The 20996-nt window shown below is 37.4% G+C and overlaps 1 protein-coding gene across 3 annotated transcripts in view; it reads left to right on the forward strand.

Moving 5' to 3' along the window:
* The window catches only part of VRK2 (VRK serine/threonine kinase 2), a 108611-nt gene that overhangs the window by 26279 nt on the left and 61336 nt on the right, over positions 1–20996 (forward strand). For all 3 annotated transcript variants that reach the window (XM_055540169.1, XM_055540168.1, XM_055540167.1), the window contains exons 3-7: positions 6166–6215; positions 7680–7749; positions 10133–10220; positions 11430–11535; positions 12707–12799. In XM_055540169.1, coding sequence (XP_055396144.1) covers positions 6166–6215; positions 7680–7749; positions 10133–10220; positions 11430–11535; positions 12707–12799 — 407 coding nt within the window. The remainder of the gene's footprint in view (positions 1–6165; positions 6216–7679; positions 7750–10132; positions 10221–11429; positions 11536–12706; positions 12800–20996) is intronic.

Here is a 20996-nt window from a genome sequence, read left to right on the forward strand (position 1 = left end):
GTTTCCATTTACATAGAACATCTTTTTCCACCCCTTCACTTTGAATCTTGTATGTCTTTGAATCAGAAACAAATCTCTTGTAGATGTCATGTAGTTGGGTCCTTTTTATTTTTTTATCCATTCAATCACCCTGTCTTTTGATTGGTGATGAAGCCTGCTTTCTTGGTAAAAGTATGGGCAGTTAAAAAAATGTTTTATGTCAGGTTGAAAAGAAAATATATTCTTTATTTTAATGTGGCCTTTAGATAAAAACTGTTAATTGTATTGTTTCAATTTATTTTTGTTGGTTGCATATACAATATAAAATTGTATTAAAATCTTCCATGATTTTTCCAGCTTTCTTTCAGCTAATTTCAGCTAATTAGTTTCTTATCTTTTTATTTTGTTTCTCTGCATCACTATGTTTTAGTTGTCTTATAAATAGTATACATTTATTTATTTTTTAACAACCTTAAAGTTTCTTTAGCTGGTGAGCTTAATCTACTCAAATGTATTATTATTGTTGACATTTTTTAAAAATCAAAGATGTTATTGATTATAATGTACATCATCATTTTATATATGTATATTAAGTCTCCACTGAGTGTGCTGCCTAGTTGCTTCAGTCATATCTGATACTTTGTAGCCATATGTACTGTGGCCCACCAGGCTCCTCTGTCCATGGCATTCTCCAGGCAAGAATACTGGAGCGAGTGGCCATGCCTGCCCTCAGGGAATCTTTCTCACCCAGGGATTGAACTCTGTCTCTTATGTCTCCTGCATTGGCAAGCAGCTTTTTTACCATTAGCACCACCTGGGAAACCCTAAGTCTCTACTAGATGCTTGAAAGTTCATAATTATCTTCCTCATGAATTATTTTTGTTTATTTAAGATCTACTTTATATGTAATGCCTGACACTGCCCATTAAACTATGACACAGTACCTTTAAAATAATCTTACATATGGAACACTCAATTGTTGCAGTCTGTGTAAGTCTTTGGTTGCCAATTTCAGAATCTCAAATGAATTTAACCAAAAGAGAGATTTATTAACTCTTGTAAGTGAGAAGTACAGGGCTTTTTTGGCTCTAGGTATGAGTGACTCCAGGGCTTATGCAGTGTCACTAGGGCTCTTTCTCTCTCCCTGTCTTAACCCTACTTTTCTCAGTTCTGGATTTTATTTTCAGGCTTTATTTTCCATTTACTGGAGAAAAGTGATCACTGATATTTCTGAGATTTTGGTATCCTTAAAGTTTATCATCTGTCTTGTGTTACTTAGTTACATCAACTGCTATGGAAGACTCTTCCACCTAGTTGAGCACTTTGCTTTTTCTGAACTAGTTATGGCGGCCAGTGTACATTCTAGATCGCCAGGCTTGGTCATGTGCCCAACTCTGGAATGTAAGGGAGGATACACTATGATCGCAGCCCTACTAGGTCTACACAGATAGTTTGAGGTTGGGTTCCTCAAAGGAAAAATCAGAGAACGTTTCCAGTGGATAGAAAAGAGATGCTAGGAAGGCAAATACCATGTATGTGTATAATGCATCCCTTTTCAGGTCATTAGACACCTCTTCAGAAATTTAAATGAGGATGTGAAACTACTTTTTTTTTTTTTTTAATTAAATTTTATTTATTTTTAAATGAAACAAAGATGAATATTTCTAATGATAAAAGTTACAATTCACAAAGAAGATAGATAAAAGATTAATATACTGCTAAGTCACTTCAATCGTGTCTGACTCTGTGCGACCCCATAGACGGCAGCCCACCAGGCTCCCCCGTCCCTGGGATTCTCCAGGCAAGAACGCTGGAGTGGGTTGCCATTTCCTTCTCCAGTGCATGAAAGTGAAAGTGAAGTTGCTCAGTTGTGTCCGACTCCTAGCGACCCCGTGGACTGCAGCCTACCAGGCTCCTCCATCCATGGGATTTTCCAGGCAAGAGTACTGGAGTGGGTTGCCATTGCCTTCTCCAGAGGATCCTCCCAACCCAGGGATAGAATTTGGGTCTCCCACATTGTAGGCAGATGTTTTACCATTTGATCCACCAGGGAAGTTTACAGTAGAATTGTTTAATTAATTAACTGACTATTATAATGAGACCTCCTTGATCACTAGGCAATTTATTTGTTCACTGTCCATCTCCATGAGCCTTCTGGTCAATTGATTTTTAATTTAGGCCCTCCAATATAATCTGACTTGGAAGTTTATAGAGAATATTGTATAGCTATCAAATGACAAGTGTGGGAATGATTCAAGTGTATGTCAGCACATAATTATGTTCATGTGAAATCATATGAAGAGAAGATTCAGATTATAGAGTGGAAAAGGTATATGGATTGAAATCAGCAAAGAGTAAGACATTGGACTGGTTGGATATCTTTTTCCCCACTTGCAATGTAATAAGTTACATATCAAATTAAAACTCTGGTTTTCTTTTTGGGCTTTTATGTTTCTTATATTCTGCTTTTCTGGCCACTAGCTTTCAGAATAGAAGCAGGGAGTCTCTACCAGCTTCTACCTCAGGAAGCAAAGACCATTCAGTTCAGTTCAGTCACTCGGTCGTGTCCGACTCTTTGCGACCCCATGAGTCGCAGCACGACAGGCCTCCCTGTCCATCACCAACTCCCAGAGTTCACTCAAACTCAAGTCCATCGAGTCGGTGATGCCATCCAGCCATCTCATTCGCTGTCGTCCCCTTCTCCTCCTGCCCCCAATCCCTCCCAGCATCAGAGTCTTTTCCAATGAGTCAACTCTTTGCATGAGGTGTCCAAAGTATTGGAGTTTCAGCTTTAGCATCATTCCTTCCAAAGAAGACCCAGGGCTGATCTCCTTTAGAATGGACTGGTTGGATCTCCTTGCAGTCCAAGGGACTCTCAAGAGTCCTCCAGCACCACAGTTCAAAAGCATCAATTCTTCGGTGCTCAGATTTCTTCACAGTCTAACTCTCACATCCATACATGATCACTGGAAAAACCATAGCCTTGACTAGACGGACCTTTGTTGGCAAAGTAATGTCTCTGCTTTTGAATATGCTGTCTAGGTTGGTCATAACTTTCTTTCCAAGGAGTAAGCGTCTTTTAATTTCATAGTTGCAATGACCATCTCCAGTGATTTTAGAGCCCCAAAAAATAAAGTCTGCCACTGTTTCCACTGTTTCCCCATCTATTTGCCATGAAGTGATGGGATCAGATGCCATGATCTTAGTTTTCTGAATGTTGAGCTTTAAGCCAACTTTTTCACTCTCCTCTTTCACTTTCATCAAGAGGCTTTTTTGTTCCTCTTCACTTTCTGCCATAAGGGTGGTGTCATCTGCATATCTGAGGTTATTGGTATTTCTCCTGGCAATCTTGATTCCAGCTTGTGCTTCTTCCAGCCCAGCATTTCTCATGATGTACTCTGCATATAAGTTAAATAAGCAGGGTGACAATATACAGCCTTGATGTATTCCTTTTCCTATTTGGAACCAGGCTGTTGTTCCATGTCCAGTTCTAACTGTAGTTTCCTGATCTGCATATAGGTTTCTCAAGAGGCAGGTCAGGTGGTCTGCTATTCCCATCTCTTTCAGAATTTTCCAGTTTCTTGTGATCCACACAGTCAAAGGCTTTGGCATAGTCAATAAAGCAGAAATAGATGTTTTTCTGAAACTCTCTTGCTTTTTTGATGATCCAGCAGATGTTGGCAATTTGATCTCTGGTTCCTCTGCCTTTCCTAAAACCAGCTTGAACATCTGGAAGTTCACGGTTCACGTATTGCTGAAGCCTGGCTTGGAGAATTTTGAGCATTACTTTACTAGCATGTGAAATGAGTGCAATTGTGCAGTAGTTTGAGCATTCTTTGTTATTGCCTTTCTTTGGGATTGGAATGAAAATGGACCTTTTCCAGTCCTCTGGCCACTGCTGAGTTTTCCAAATTTGCTGGCATATTGAGTGCAGCACTTTCACCCACATCATCTTACAGGATTTGAAATAGCTCAACTGGAATTCCATCACCTCCACTAGCTTTGTTCATGGTGATGCTTTCTAAGGCCCACTTGACTTCACATTCCAGGATGTCTGGCTCTAGGTGAGTGATCACACCATCGTGATTATCTGGGTCTTGAAGATCTTTTTTGTACAGGTCTTCTGTGTATTCTTGCCACCTCTTCATATCTTCTGCTTCTGTTAGGTCCATACCATTTCTATCCTTTATTGAGCTCATCTTTGCATGAAATATTCCCTTGGTATCTCTAATTTTCTTGAAGAGATCTCTAGTCTTTCCCATTCTGTTGTTTTCCTCTATTTCTTTGCACTGATTGCTGAGGAAGGCTTTCTTATCTCTTCTTGCTATTCTTTGGAACTCTGCATTCAGATGCTTATATCTTTCCTTTTCTCCTTTGCTTTTTGCTTCTCTTCTTTTCACAGCTATTTGTAAAGCCTCCCCAGACAGCTGTTTTGCTTTTTTGCATTTCTTTTCCATGGGGATGGTCTTGATCCCTGTCTCCTGTACAATGTCCAAACCTCTGTATATAGTTCATCAGGCACTCTATCTATCAGATCTAGTCCCTTAAATCTATTTCTCACATTCACTGTATAATCATAAGGGATTTGATTTAGGTCATACCTTAATGGTGTAGTGGTCTTCCCTTCTTTCTTCAATTTAAGTCTGAATTTGGCAATAAGGGGTTCATGATCTGAGCCCTAGTCAGCTCCTGGTCGTGTTTTAAAGACCATTGCCTAGTGTCAATTAGTGTATTGAGTAGACCAGGGTTAGGGCAGAATTACTTCTCTTCAGGCTTGGGTACCATACTGGTAAAAATAGTTTGCCATAGAGTGGGAGGAGGAAGGGGTTTCCTCATCTTTTCTTCTGTCAGAACTGGACCCCTTTATAGACTTACTTCAGTATTTTGTTTCCTAGGTATGGATAATTCATTCTTCCTGTGCTTCCCTTGGGACTACTGCATGGGTGAAAATGTAATGACTTTTATGTGAATAAAGATGTAAATAAGTTTAGTTTCTTTGTTACTGTGAAGAGGTATGGCTTCACAGTTTAACTAAAATTGAAATAATTTCTTCAACTGACTAAGAGCATTGCTAACATCAAAGTTTTTGGAAATTGATTAAGAAAATTGTGCATGAGTTGGCTTAATTGTGAAAGAGAATTTATAAACTTTAGTAAATGTATAACATTTTTTGCATCTATTAAGTAATACAGTAGAGAAAAGACAAGGTGATAGGTAGGAGAAAGGGGCTAATGTTAGTAGTGATGAAAGGACACAGCATTTTGGTAAATACACTGAAAATTCACCTGAAAAATTTAATCTTATTCTCAATCTAAGTTTTTAATATTAGTTTGACCTTTTTACCTTTACTTTCCTAATATGCTAGCCTCTTGATAAATATTTGTTAGTTGAATGATAAAGGGATCAATGAAGAGTAAATAGATGAATGACAAAATTCTAAACCTTCACAATACAAATAAATATATATGTCAACTTCTCTTATTAAGATTTGAAAACAAAATAATCTTTTAATTTAGATAATGTAGGTGAAATGATTGATTTGGTTTAAGAATTTCATCAGTGAACTTTTCATAAGTTGGATTACTATATCTAAAATACAAATAGTAATAAATGAAGTAAGATAACTTGAATTTGAAATGAGCTTATATAATGAGATACATACTCTTTAATTTAGGAATAGTTGATTGCTACGTTCAGGAGATGATTCTTTTTAAAGGCTTTATTCTCTTCAAACTTGATTTACTTTAGAATTTTGCCAAGTAAAAGTTGTTTTGAAGTTTCTACTTACAATGAATCAGTTTTCACTTTGAATTATCATAGATTTTAATTTAGCAAAATGGAGTGAATAGATTATACTGTATATCATTTTGGGGTTTAATGCTGTACGTCTAGAAAATAGTTTCCCCTGCATTTGGATCTATATGATTAATATAATCTACTGGTTTCCATGTTTGCATATTTGAATATGGCTTATGGTAAAGAGTGTAGGCTATGGTGTCAGATTTGAATTTCAGTCCCCAGTCTGCTACTTAGTGAGCAGATTATTCAACTTGTTAAACCTTAAGAAAGATCTTGTATAAAACAGGTGGTACCATAAGAGGTTCTTAGCACAGTGTCTGGGGACATAGTAAACAATCAGGAATTGGAAACAACCATTTTTTTTCCCTCACTGTCTTTGTTTTGCAGCTTTCCCCACAAATAAACCAGATAAAGATGCAAGGCATGTAATAAAAGTGGTAAGTATTGCTCTTAAATTTATGTTTCACATACATTTGACTTTTTTATTTTCTGTTTTATTTAATTTTTGTAAAAATGTTTCTCATCTTAGTCTTCATGATTTTATGATCAACACAACAAACATTATTATATATTTTTATATTATAAAAACTTAAAGACTAGGGAATTTTGTTGTTCTTCATTGACGTTCTTCATTGACATTTATCATCCTTGTATCTTATCTAGATATCTATTTTCTCCTTCTCTTTTCCTCTCTGTTCTAGATGGTGAAGTCCATAATGGCAGGAATGAGGTTTTGTTTGTGATTGCACCCCCTGTGCCTAGTATAATTAATGAAATATAGGAGAAACTCAGTAAAAGTATCATGTATGAATGAACCACCAAGGTAGTTTGCAGTGTATCCACCATGTTTTGCATGTTAGTACACATGAGTGTCTGTGTATGTGTACAATTCTCTTGATGAAGGTGAAAGAGGAGAGTGAAAAAGTTGGCTTAAAACTCAACATTCAGAAAATGAAGATCATGGCATCTGGTCCCATCACTTCATGGGAAATAGATGGGGATACAGTGGAAACAGTGGCAGACTTTATTTTTGGGGGCCCCAAAATCACTGCAGATGGTGACTTCAGCCATGAAATTAAAAGACGCTTACTCCTTGGAAGAAAACTTATGACCAACCTAGATAGCATATTGAAAAGCAGAGATATTACTTTGCCAACAAAGGTCCGTCTAGGCAAGGCTATGGTTTTTCCAGTGGTCACATATGGATATGAGAGTTGGACTGTGAAGAAAGCTGAGTGCCCAAGAATTGATGTTTTTGAACTGTGGTGTTGGAGAAGACTCTTGAGAGTCCCTTGGACTGCAAGGAGATCCAACCAGTCCATTCTGAAGGAGATCAACCCTGGGATTTCTTTGGAAGGAATGATGCTAAAGCTGAAACTCCAGTACTTCGGCCACCTTATGCGAAGAGTTGACTCATTGGAAAAGACCCTGATGCTGGGAGGGATTGGGAGCAGGAGGAGAAGGGGACAACAGAGGATGAGATGTCTGGATGGCATCACTGACTCGATGGACGAGAGTCTGAGTGAACTCTGGGAGTTGGTGATGGACAGGGAGGCCTGGCGTGCTGCGACTCATGGGGTCGCAAAGAGTCGATCACGACTGAGCGACTGAACTGAACTGAACTGAACACAAGAGTGTCTGTGTATGTACAGTGTACAATTCTCAGTGTTTTTAGTAAGTTCTTTCCATAAGAAGACTGCTTTCATGTGTAAGACTGTATAGTGATGCCATTACAAAATGTTAAAAATGAGATTCTTTATTTAGTGAGAAAATCTTGAGATTTTTGTGATTCAGGTACTATTATTTATTATATATGTATATTCGTATTTTCACATTTGAAATACCAATTCCATCTTTAAAACTTTTTTTCTAATAAAATCAATTGTTCTTTTCTTTTATAGGAATATCAAGAGAATGGCCCATTGTTTTCAGAACTTAAATTTTATCAAAGAGCAGCAAAAAAAGACTGTAGTAAGTAAAATAAGTAAAGTAAGCTACTTCTATATATATGTTTGCTAAGTGGGAGTTAGTATTTTTGTCTTTTTCTGGCCTTATGGAAAATTTTTTTCAATTAGAAAATTTTATTGTAAAATGATAGTTATTTGTTATGTAAAAATGACAGAGGTATATAAATAGTGATATATGTACAGAATGGGTTATATATTTCAAATCGAAGTTATTTGTTACCTTACATAAAATGTTGGATTGTTGATCGAAGCCACCAAGAGTTCTTGAGGTGTAAAAGATAGAATGAAATTATTTCTTTTGCAAAAAACCATTGGATAGAAAGGATATAAAGAAAAAACATTAAAAAGGGCAGTAGATTATAAATTAAAGGAATGACCATAGACTAGATTAGGCCAAAGCATATGAAAATGATTATAAACATTAAAATGATTTAGAAAATAAGTTAAAAATATTGAAAATTTTTATGTTGGAAAATTAATTGGAGCTGAATATCAGATGTAAGAACTATTAGTTAGAGGATTAGACTATGAAGTAAATATGAGCAAGGCTAAGAAGAATAAAAGCATTTTGTAAAAACTATATGATACAGATGGATTTGTAAAGCTTGAAGGAAATTGATATGAGCAATGCCTGTATAATCAAGGTCATTTACATTATGTTTAGGAAAAAGAATGATGAGTCTCACCTCAATAATTAACTTTGTTTTCTTTAATAAAACCTTCTGAACATCAAGACTGTAGTCTTTACTAACTGCTTAAACTATGTCAGAGTGACAAATAGAATCCATTAAACTTCATTGTTTATCAGTAGAGCTGTCTTAAACATTAAGCATATTTGGTAGAAAAGTGAAAAATTAAATAAGCTGCCTGATTTTTTAAGTGAATTTGTTTTTTTTTTTTAAACAAAATTTAATCAAAACAGTTTCTGTACAATATAGTTTCAGAGTAAGATGATTCTCCTGACCAATTTCTATTTTTTAAAAAAATCTTATTAATATTTGGCTCTGCCAGGTCTTTGTTGCTGTTTGGGCTTTTCTCTAGTTGTAGTGAGCAGGGGCTACTCTCTAGTTGCAGTGCACAGCACAGGCTTCTCATTGTGGTGGTTTCTCTTGTTGCTGAACATAAGCTCTGGGGCGCATGGGCTGAGTAGTTGTGAGGCAGGGGCTCAGTTGCTCTGCAATAATGTGCAATCTTCCCGGACCAGGGATTGAACCTGTGTCTGCTGCATTGGCAGGTGGATTCTTTCCCACTGAGTGACCAGTGAAGCCCCTATTTTTTTTTTTTTTTTTTTGCTACTCTGGTTTTAGGTTTTCAGTAATAAGAAAGAAAAAGCTGTCTTTCTACTGCTCCTTTGGTAGTTATCATATTTTTTTTTAATTTAAAAATTTAACAAGCATATAAGGGAATGAATTTTGTTAATGGATAGAACTGCTACTGCTAAGTCACTTCAGTCGTGTCCGACTCTGTGCGACCCCATAGACGGCAGCCCACCACGCTCCCCCGACCCTGGGATTCTCCAGGCAAGAACACTGGAGTGGGTTGCCATTTCCTTCTCCAATGCATGGAAGTGAAAAGTGAAAGTGTAGTCGCTCAGTCGTGCCCGACTCTTAGCGACCCCATGGACTGCAGCCTACCAAGCTCCTCCATCCATGGGATTTTCCAGGCAAGAGTACTGGAGTGGGGTGCCATTGCCTTCTCCAAATGGATAGGAACATTTGGATAAATAGTGTGTCCTCAGTTGCTCAGTCGTGTCCGACTGAGAGCCCCATGGACTAGCCCACCAAGCCCCTTTGTCAATGGAATTTTTCAGGCATGAATACTGTAGTGGGTTGCCATTTTCTGCTCCAGGGGATCTTCCTGACTCAGGCATCGAACCTGTGTCTCTTGTGTCTCCTGCATTGCAGACAGATTCTTTACCACTGTTCCACCTGAGAAGCCCCCATACTACACTTGATCTTAGCTAAAAGGGTGAGAAGCAATAAATGATATCGATGAATTTTATGACTATGACTATTTTTGTTTTTGTTGCATATTCTATTTGTTTATTTACTATTATTTTTTTGGAGTATATTTAATATACAATATTGTATTAGTTTCTTCTGTACTTTCTTTAGATTCTTTTTACATATAGAGTATTAGAGTATTGAGTATAGTGATTATGACTTTTTAAATGTTAGAAATCTGTATTATGTATTTAATATTATCTGTTAATTATTGCAATAAATAGAATTTGAAACTGTTAGCTAGATATATTTGATTTTTAAAAAAATATTTTTAGGAAGGTCTAATTTCTATTTGTTAGCTAAATAAATTTAAGCATCTACACAAATGTAAGAGATACCTTTCTAAAAATATATACTTTTTTCCTATTAAATTTGTCTTTACAGTCAAAAAATGGATAGAACTCAAAAAGCTTGATTATTTGGGAATTCCTCTGTTTTATGGATCTGGCATAACTGAATTCAAGGGAAAAAGGTAAAATGGAATTACTATAATCAGATATTGTCCTGTAACTATTTCTTATGTGATCTGTTAGTTATTTGTAGCTATATAGCTAGTTACCTAAAGTGTAGTGGGTTATAATGACAAACTAATATTATCTTAGTTTCTGTAGGTCAGTTATCTATATAAAAATGGCTTCCCTAGATAGTTCTGGCTCAGGACTTCTCATGAGGATGTAGTCAGATGTCTTCTGGCTCTAGTCATTTTGACTGAGGAAGCTCACTCATGTGGCTATTGGCAGGCCTAAGAAGATCTGATTCTAAATTCACTCATGATTGTTGGCAGGCCTCACTTCCTCACTATGTAGGTCTCTCTGTTGGCTGCTTGAGTGTCAAAAAGACATAGCAGCCAGCTTCCAGTAATTGAAAGAGAGGACAAAGAGCACACACAAGAGTATGCATCCAAGAAGAAAGTCACAGTCCTTATATAATCTTATTTTAGAAGTGATATCCCATCATTTCCCCTTTCTTAATGGTACATCCATACCATATAATACTGTGCAGCCCATTAAAGAAATCAGTTAGAGCACTACCAGTTGATTTGGAAGGATTTCAATGAGGTATTATTGAAAAAAGTGTGATGCAAAAAAGTTCTTATAAGAAGATCACATTTTTGTAAAACAGATGTAAAAATTTCTATATGCCTTTGTGTGTGGCTACATAGATACAGAACAGGGGCTGATGTGAGTATGTAAGTGAAGGGAAGTGAAGAAGAGGAGGAGGTCTGAAACAGAAAAGAAAAGGAAGAAGTGCATTTTTTAAAAAAACACAAGTTTATAAATGTATAGAGAAAGTAAATATGATTTTATAAGGTCAAGAAACAAATGTAAATAAAATATTCTGTATGGGAAAATAATTTGCTCAAGGCCTTATGTCAAGAAGGTAGTAGAATCAAATTAAGTTCAAGACTAATTTAGAAGGACTCCTCTTTTCATGATCTAAGACCATGTAAGTGGCTCAGCACAGCTTGCTCTTCTACTCAGAAACTGTCTGCAAAGTAAATACTTAGTAATGTGTTTCTGCAAAAGGCCAAGATTATTAATATGCATTCATTCTCAGTTAGTTCAGATTGGATCATTCTTCACTGTTAGGTTGGGGGCATTTTTCCGTTGTTTCAAATTCGTAAATGGACCGTTTCTGCATTGCCATTTTAACATCTCCTTTTGACTTCTCCTTCTTATAGTTACAGATTTATGGTAATGGAAAGACTGGGAATAGATTTGCAGAAGATCTCAGACCAGAATGGTACTTTTAAAAAGTCAACTGTCTTGCAGCTAGGTATCCGAATGGTAAGAAAGAATGACTTATTTCCCATGCTCCATTTTCAGATTATTTACTTGTTACAACATACAAATTGTTGCCCTTTGTGGAATTATCAGAGAATGAAGGATTATTGCCCTAGAAATGTCAGTTATTGAGAGTAGATGCTATTTTGGTGAAATTGATAACAGTGGGCTCTGTAAGTGACAGAATGTGCTGTGTTTGGCACTACAAACTCAATTAGGCTTTGGTTCTACTGTCTGATTTTTTTTTTTTTTTTTTCCCTCACAGCTTTGTTTTACATACCAGGACAAGCTTGCATTGCTATAAGAATAACCTCTCTTTGTCAGTTATTTTTATGACTATGCAAAGTATGGCAAAATATATTATTTTCCATACTACACATGTGATAAGGGGGTGCTATAAAGTTTTTATTATGAGTTTGGGATGGTGGTAGTCATTAATGTGGCCGTGAATAATATCAGTATATACTTTGCCAAATAAGAAGCAATGAAATCTTACTAGCACCCATGCACACATTTTGTTTATACCACAAATTTGTCTTATCTTGTTGGTTTTTGGTTTGCCTAAACTTCATTTTATTTTTTCCATTTTAGATAGAATGCGACTACCCCTGCCAGGTTGGGATGTGGCAAATAGACTTCATTAATTTTCCCACTCATCCTCTAGCCAGCCAACAAATGTTTTTTGAGCACTAGGTGTAGGTAACATGCAAGTCTCAAGGGCTTCAGAGAGGAAGCATAGATGTTTTCTGTTGCTGTACAGAGGGAGAATGGCTTTCTCTGTGGTAATGGACATGGTGTTTTGCTGAGTGGGCGTCATGATTATTTCACTTCAGTTCTCCAATTTTGCCATGTTTCTCCTCTTTGGACAGAAGATTTGGGCATCAGACTGTCGGGAGTGTAGCACAGGTATTGCTGAGTCTTGGCTTCCTTTCCATCAGAGGTGCCCTTAAAACATTAAAACATTTGGTGTTCAAGGATCCTTTTATGCAACTTTTCCCCAGGATGCACGACCAGAACATGTGATAATTTTAGAATAGATAAATGCACAATTGGGAAATACATCACTTTGTCATTGTTAATATGAAAAAAAAGTGTTATTTTCTATTCAAAATGTTCAGGTTGATCATGAGTTCTAAATTGACATCAGTATAACTGTATATATTTCTTTTCACAGTTGGATGTTCTGGAATATATACATGAAAATGAATATGTTCACGGTGATATAAAAGCAGCAAATCTACTCTTGGGTTACAGAAATCCAGATCGGGTAAATACAGTATTAAACTGTTGCCTTCAGTAAGGATCCTCAAAGTACCGTACTGAGACAGACATTCAGAAAACAAACTCCTAACTGGGAAGAGTTTGCAAATGAGGACTTAACATGATGAGTGTTATAATTTATCTTATCTTGCTTATCTAATTTAATGCACTAAACTAATAAGTAGGGCTTCCCTGGTGGCTCAAATGTTAAAGAATCTGCCTGCAGCACAGAAGATTTCAGCTTCAATCCCTGGGTTGGGAAGATCCCCTGGAGAAGGAAATGGCAACCCACTCCAGTATTCTTGCCTGGAGAATTCCATTGACAGAGGGGCCTGGCAGGCTAGTCAGTGGGGTTGCAGAGAGTCAGACACAACTGAGCAACTTTCACTTTTTGAACTAATATGAGGAAACTGAGACCTGGTTCAGTTCAGTTCAGTCACTCAGTCGTCTCCAACTCTTTGTGACTTGATGGACTGCAGCACGCCAGGCTTCCCTGTCACCAATTCCCATCACCAATTCCCGGAGCTTACTCAAACTCATGTCCATTAGGTCGGTGATACCATCCAGCCATCTCATCCTCTGTCGTCCCCTTCTCCTCCTGCCTCCAATCCCTCCCAGCATCAGGGTCTTTTCCAAGGAGTCAACTTTTCGCATGAGGTGGCCAAAGTATTGGAGTTTCAGCTTCAGCATCAGTCCTTCCAATGAACACCCAGGACTGGTCTCCTTTAGGATGGACTGGTTGGATCTCCTTGGAGTCCAAGGGACTCTCAAGAGTCTTCTCCAACACCACCGTTCAAAAGCATCAATTCTTCGGTACTCAGCTTTCTTCACAGTCCAACTCTCACATCCATACATGACCACTGGAAAAACCATAGCCTTGACTAGACGGACCTTTGTTGTCAAAGTAATGTCTCTGCTTTTGAATATGCTGTCTAGGTTGGTCATAACTTTCCTTCCAAGGAGCAGGTGTCTTTTAATTTCATGGCTGTAATCACCATCTGCAGTGATTTTGGAGCCCAAAAAAATAAAGTCTGACACTGTTTCCACTGTTTCCCCATCTCTTTCCCATGAAGTGATGGGACCGGATGGGACATTTTCTGAATGTTGAGCTTTAAGCCAACTTTTTCACTCTCCACTTTCACTTTCATCAAGAGGCTTTTTACTTCCTCTTCCCTTTCTGCCATAAGAGTGGTGTCATCTGCATATCTGAGGTTATTGATATTTCTCTTGGCAATCTTGATTCCAGCTTGTGCTTCTTCCAGCCCAGTGTTTCTCATGATGTACTCTGCATAGAAGTTAAATAAGCAGGGTGACAATGTACAGCCTTGACGTACTCCTTTTCCTATTTGGAACCAGTCTGTTGTTCCATGTCCAGTTCTAACTGTTGCTTCCTGACCTGCATATAGGTTTCTTAAGAGGCGGGTCAGGTGGTCTGGTATTCCCCAGCTTTATTGAGATTTAATTGACAAAAATTGCATATGTTTAAGTTGCACAACATGAATTTTTAAGGTACACAAAGTGATGATTTATTATACATATGTATTGTGAAATGATTAATCAAATTAACACATCGATCACTTCAAATAGTTGCTTTTTGTTTTGTTTTATGGTGAGAACACATAAGATGTACTCTTTTAAAAAATTTGAAGTATATAGTCACCGTGTTGGGCATTAGATCCCCAGAACTTACTCATCTTCTAACTAAAAGTTTGTACTCTTTGACCAATTTCTCTCCATTTCTTCCAGCTCCCTCCCCCACCAGCCCCTGGCACTACTGGTCTACACTCTCGTTCTATAAGTTACTTTTTGTATATGCCACATGTTAGTGAGATCATGCAGTGTTGTCTTTCAGTGTGTCTTGACTTATTTCACTTAGCATTATGTCCTCTGGGTTCATCCATGTTGTTGCAAGTTGTGTATTTCTGTCCTTTTTATGACTGATTGTACATGTATATAGCACATTTTCTTTATCTGTTTATCCATCAGTAGACACTAAGGTTGTTTACATGTCTTGGCTACTTTTAATAATGCTGCAATAACAGGGGAATACAGGTATTTCTTCAAGATAATGATTTCTTTTCCTTTGGATATATATCCAGAAGTGGTTTGCTGGATCATATGGTAATTCAGTTTTTAATGTTTGTTTTTTTTTTTTTTCTGAAGACGCTCCATACTGTTTTCTGTGCTTCCCAGGTGGCACTGTGGGTAAATAATCTGCCTGCCAATGCAGGAGACTCAAACCTGCATCAAGAGATGCAGGTTTGATCCTGGGTCGAGAAGATCTCTTGGAGTAGGAAATGGCAATCCATTCCAATATTATTTCCTGGAAAATTCCGTGGACAAAGGAGCCTGGTGGGCTGCAGTCCATGGGGTTGCAAGAATCAGAGATGACTGAGCACGCATGCATGCACACACATACTGTTTTCCATAATGACTGTACTGGTTTACATTCCCACCAACAGTTGTACAGGGGCTCCCTTTTCTCCAAACCCTCACTAACATTTGCTATCTGTAATAGCCTTCTAACAGGTATGAGGTGATGTCTCATTATGGTTTTGCTTTTTCGTTTCCCTGATAATTAATAATGTTGAGCATTTTTTCATACACTTATTGACCATTTGTATATCTTCTTTGGAAAAAATGTCTCTCTAGGTTCCCTTGTCTGTGTTTTAATTGATTTATTTTGTCTTGCAAGTGAGTTTTATGGGTTATTGTATATTTTGGATGTTAACCCTTAGCAGATATGTGGTTTGCAGATATTCTCTCCCATCCCATCGGTTGCCTTTTCATTTTGTTGATGATTTCCTTGGCTATGGGGGATCATTTTCATTTGATGTAGTCCTACTTGTATATTTTTGGTTTTGTTTACCTATACCTTTGGTTTCAGTTGCAAAAAAATCATTGCCAAAACCAGTGCTCATGGATTGGAAGAACTAACGTTGTTAAAATGTCTATACTACCCAAAGCATGCACATGAGTTTGGATGAACTCCGGGAGTTGGTGATGGACAGGGAGGCCTGGCGTGCTGCAATTCATGGGGTCGCAAAGAGTTTCACACAACTGAGCAACTGAACTGAACTGAACCCAAGGCAGTGTACAGATTCAGTGCAGTCCTTCCCAAAGGTCCAGTGATATTTTTTACAGAAATAAAAACCCAGTCCTCAAATGTGTATAGAAGCAAAAAAGACCCTGAAAAGCCAAAGCACTCTGGAGAAAGAACAAATCTGGAGGCATTATACTTCATGATTCAAACTATATTGCTGTGCTCTAGTAATCAAAGCAGTATACTATTGGCATAAAAGCAGACCCAGCGCAATGGAACAGAATTGAGAGTAATGCATATATGATCAGTTAATCTTTGACAAGGGTGCCAGGAATATTCAATGGGGCAAAGAGAGTTTCATCAATAAATGGTGGTGGGAAAATGGGATATATACATGCAAAAGAGTGGACTTGGATTCTTATACCATATACAAGAATAAGCTCAAAATTGTTCAAAGACTTAATTGGAAGACTTGAAACTGTACATCTAGAAAAAACCTAGGGAGGCAGCTTAATTTTAATTGATTTAAATTTATAAGCCACATGTCACTAACAGCCAATGCATCAGCAGAGATTTAAAAAGTTAAAAAATGGAGTGTATAAAAAAATAGCATTTAGCTGGGTGTTTAACTGAACTGTACATGAAGAGAGAAGTTTCTTAATAAAAATACCCCTAAAATCTTAGAAAATATGGAGAAATTTCAAATTTTAAGATGTCTGTATATTTTAAAAAATTGGAAAAGGAAAGGCAAATGAAAAGCTGAGAAGTATTTATGACAGACAAACTTTAGGATATATAGCAAGTTTTAAAAAAATTAAAATAAAAAACAACAAATAGTTTCTTAAAACAATGATTAAAAAGAATGAACAACATAGAAGAAATAGAACTGTTTGAGAAATAGATGAAAAAAAGTTCCCCATCACTAACAACTGAGAGATGTACAAATAAAACAACGAGGCAACATTTCACAAGAACTTATCAAATAGGAAAAGTCTAAAATAATAATCGGATGACATTCAGGCTGATGAGGGTACAGGCACTTGTAGAATGCCAATGGGAATGTAAATTAAATGCGAGTAGGAGATGAAATCAAGTTAATGGAAGTGCAATTTGGAAATATATATTAAAAGCCTTTATAAGTGTGCCTGCTTTTTTGAGGTTAGATTTATTGAAATATAATTTATAAACAATAAAATCCATCTTAAGTATATAGTGGGATGTGTATTTACACATGTATATTGTATAACCAGCACCACAAGACATAGAGCATTTCTGTCATCCTCAGTCAGTCCCCTTCTCTTACCGAGGCAATGATTTCAGGCTTTTTTTTCCCTATGTTTTTAGCAATGCCATATAAATGGACTTACAGGTTTTTACTCTTTGTGTCTGGTTTCCTTTACTTAGCATATTTCTGAGGTTGATCCATGCTGTAGTTCGTTAGTAGTTTATTCCTCTTTAATGATAGGTAGTAGTCCATTAAAAACTATTGCAGTTTCTTTCCTGTTTACTTCTGGATAGATATTTGTATTGTTTCTAGTTTTTGACAACTGTGAATGAGGGTGTATAAACACTTACGTACAGGTTTTTGTATAGGTTATATATTTTAACTTCTTCTGGGTAAATAACTAGGCATGGAATTTTCAGACTGTGTGAACGTGTATGTGTGCTAAATCGCTTCAGTGGTATCCAGCTCTTTGTGACCCTTTGGAACATAGCCCAGCAGGCTCTTCTGTTCATGGTATTTTCCAGGCAAGGATACTGGAGTGGATTGCCATGCCCTCCTCCAGGGGATCTTCTCAATCCAGGGATCAAACCTGTGCCTCTTGAGTCTCCTGCATTGGCAGGTGGGTTCTTTACCACCAGTGCCACCTGGGAAGCCCCATGTGAATGTGTATGTATGACTTTAAAAGAAATAGCCACATTGTTTTCCAGAGTGATTGTACCATAATATATTCCCAAAGGCAATGTAGATAATTCCAGCTGTTCTATTACATGCCACCATTTGGGCTTCATTAGTTGTAAAAATTTAAGCCATTATAGTAGATGTGTGGTTATATTGAAGGTTATTTAGGTTATATAGGTTATTTATTTATTTTTGGTGATGCTTGGTCTTTGCTGCTGCCTATCAGTTCAGTTCAGTTCAGTAACTCAGTCGAGTCCGACTCTGCGACCCCATGAACTGCAGCACACCAGGCCTCCATGTCCGTCACCAGTCCCAGAGTCCACCCAAACCCATGTCCATTGAGTCGGTGATGCCATCCAACCATCTCATCTTCTGTTGTCCCCTTCTCCTGCCCTCAATCTTTCCCAGCATCAGGGTCTTTTCATATAAGTCAGCTCTTTGCATCAGGTGGCCAAAATATTGGAGTTTCAGCTTCAACATCAGTCCTTCCAATGAACACCCAGGACTGATCTCCTTTAGGATGGACTGGTTGGATCTCCTTGCAGTCCAAGGGACTCTCAAGAGTCATCTCCACAACCACAGTTCAGAAGCATCAATTCTTCAGTGCTCAACTTTCTTTATAGTCCAGCTCTCACATCCATACATGACCACTGGAGAAACCATAGCCTTGACCAGATGGACCTTTGTTGACAAATTAATGTCTCTGCTTTTTAACATTATCTAGGTTGGTCATAACTTTCCTTCCAAGGAGTAAGTGTCTTTTAATTTCATGGCTGCAGTCACCATCTGCAGTGATTTTGGAGCCCAGAAAAATAAAGTCAGCCACTGTTTCCACTGTTTCCCCATCTATTTGCCATGAAGTGATGTGACCGGATGCCATGATCTTAGTTTTCTGAATGTTGAGCTTTAAGCCAACTTTTTCACTCTCCTCTTTCAACTTTGATCAAGAGGCCCTTTAGTTCTTCTTCACTTTCTACCATAAGGGTAGTATCATCTGCATATCTGAGGTTATTGATATTCAGACAGATTTGAAGAAAGTGGGGAAAACCACTAGACCCATTCAGGTATGACCTAAATCAAATCCCTTATGACTATACAGTGGAAGTGAGAAATAGATTTAAGGGACTAGATCTGATAGAGTGCCTGATGAACTATGGACAGAGGTTCATGATATTGTACGGGAGACAGGAATCAAGACCATCCCCAAGAAAAAGAAATGCAAAAAAGCAAAATGTCCGAGTAAGCCTTACAAATAGCTGTGAAAAGAAGAGAAGCAAAAAGCAAAGGAGAAAAGGAAAGATATACCCATTTGAATGCGAGTTCCAAAGAATAGCAAGGAGAGATAAGAAAGCCTTCCTCAGCGATCAATGAAAAGAAATAGAGGAAAACAATAGAATGGGAAAGACTAGAGATCTCTTCAAGAAAATTAGAGCTACCAAGGGAACATTTCATGCAAAGATGGGCTCAATAAAGGGCAGAAATGGTAGGCACCTAACAGAAGCAGAAGCTGCTGCCTATAGGCTACTCTTTAGTTGCGGTGTGTGGGTTTTTCACTGCAGTGGCTTCTCTTGTGGAGCACAGGCTCTAGGTTGCACAGGTTGCAGTAGTTGTGACATGGGGGCTCAGCTGCCCTCCGGCATGTGGGATCTTAGTTTCCAGACCATGGATCAAACACACATCATGCATAGGTAGGTACATTCTCAACCACTAGACCATGAGAGACGTCCCCTAGTAGCAGGGTGTTTTTAAGTTGTTATTTTATTTATCCCACCTACAGTGGGAGTGTAAATCCAGCCATTTTATTCCCACTTTGCCATAAGTCGGCTTCTCTTGTGGCTTAGCTGGTAAAGAATCCACCTGCAATGTGGGAGACTTAGGTTCAATCCCTGGGTTGGGAAGATCCTCTGGAGAAGGGAAAGGCTACCCTCTCCAGTATTCTGGCCTGGAGAATTCCATGGACTGTATAGTCCATGGGGTCACAAAGAGTCAGGCAGGATTGAGTGACTTTTACTTTTACTTTCACTTTGCCATAAGTAAAAAGAACCAGTTTTTAAACTGGTTTATTTATATTATTTATTTATTTATAATAAAAAATATTTATTTATTTATTGTGAATAGTTTGCTCATGTCTTTTGCCCATTTTTCTGATATGTTTTTGTCTTTAGTCCTTGATTTTGAAGAGTTCTTTAGATGTGAATTATATCAGCTTTCATCTATTACATATTTTGCAGATATTTTCTCCCAATTTGATTTTTGCTCTTTGATTATACTTATGTTGTTTTATTTCCATGTAGAAGATGAATTTTAAAATTTTTAGTGGTCAAATTTACCAGTCATTCATTACTAAGGATGTTGAGTCATGGTTAGTAACCTTGTTCTTGCTGCTTAGTTGCTAAATTGTGTCCGACTCTTTTGCGACCCCATGGACTGTAGCCTACCAGGCTCCTTGATCAATGGGATTTCCCAGGCAAGAGTACTGGAGTGCTTTTCCATTTCCTTTTCCAGGGGATCTTCCCAACCCACAGATTGAGCATGTGTCTCTTGAGTCTCCTGCATTGGCAGGTGGGTTCTTTACGATTGAGCCACCAGGGAAGCCCATCTTGTTCTACAAACAGGTTTATATGAATTTTATTATATGGTTTCATTTTTTACATTTAAATCACTTATTCACTTAGAGTTTATTCTTTTACATGACAGGAGGTGTCAACCCCATGTTATCTTTTCCTAAATGATTTTCCAAGTTTTCAAAAACTTGGAACTATTTTATAATAGTTCTATAAACTATAAGCCATTTTTAAAAAGCAAAACTTTGCTTCAGTGATGTTAGATACCGCTTTTGTTATATACTGAATTTCCATATGTACTTGAGTTTATTCATGTACTTCCATTGGATCTTTCTGATTTGATGTCTGCGCTTCATTCCCATCCTAGTGCATTAATTTCTGAGGCTTTGTAATGTATTTTAATATCTGGTAGGTCTGGTAGTGCCTTGTAGAGTTTCTTTTTCAGTGTTAGTCTAGCTATTCATATTTTTCTATGTTCTGTTGTGTAGCTTCATTTGAAAAAATACTTGGTGTTCTCATTGAAATTTTGTTAAAACTTTTAAAATTAATTTAGGGAATACCTGACATCTTTATGATGTATAGATGTTCTATTCAATAACAAAGAATATTTTTGAATTCCATCAGTTTTTGCATTTGTTTCTTCTGAGTGATTATTGTTTGTATATATGGAAGATACTGATTTTTGAGCATTCAT

This window comes from Bubalus kerabau, chromosome 11, assembly GCF_029407905.1.
Source record: "Bubalus kerabau isolate K-KA32 ecotype Philippines breed swamp buffalo chromosome 11, PCC_UOA_SB_1v2, whole genome shotgun sequence".
Classification (NCBI taxonomy): domain Eukaryota; kingdom Metazoa; phylum Chordata; class Mammalia; order Artiodactyla; family Bovidae; genus Bubalus; species Bubalus kerabau.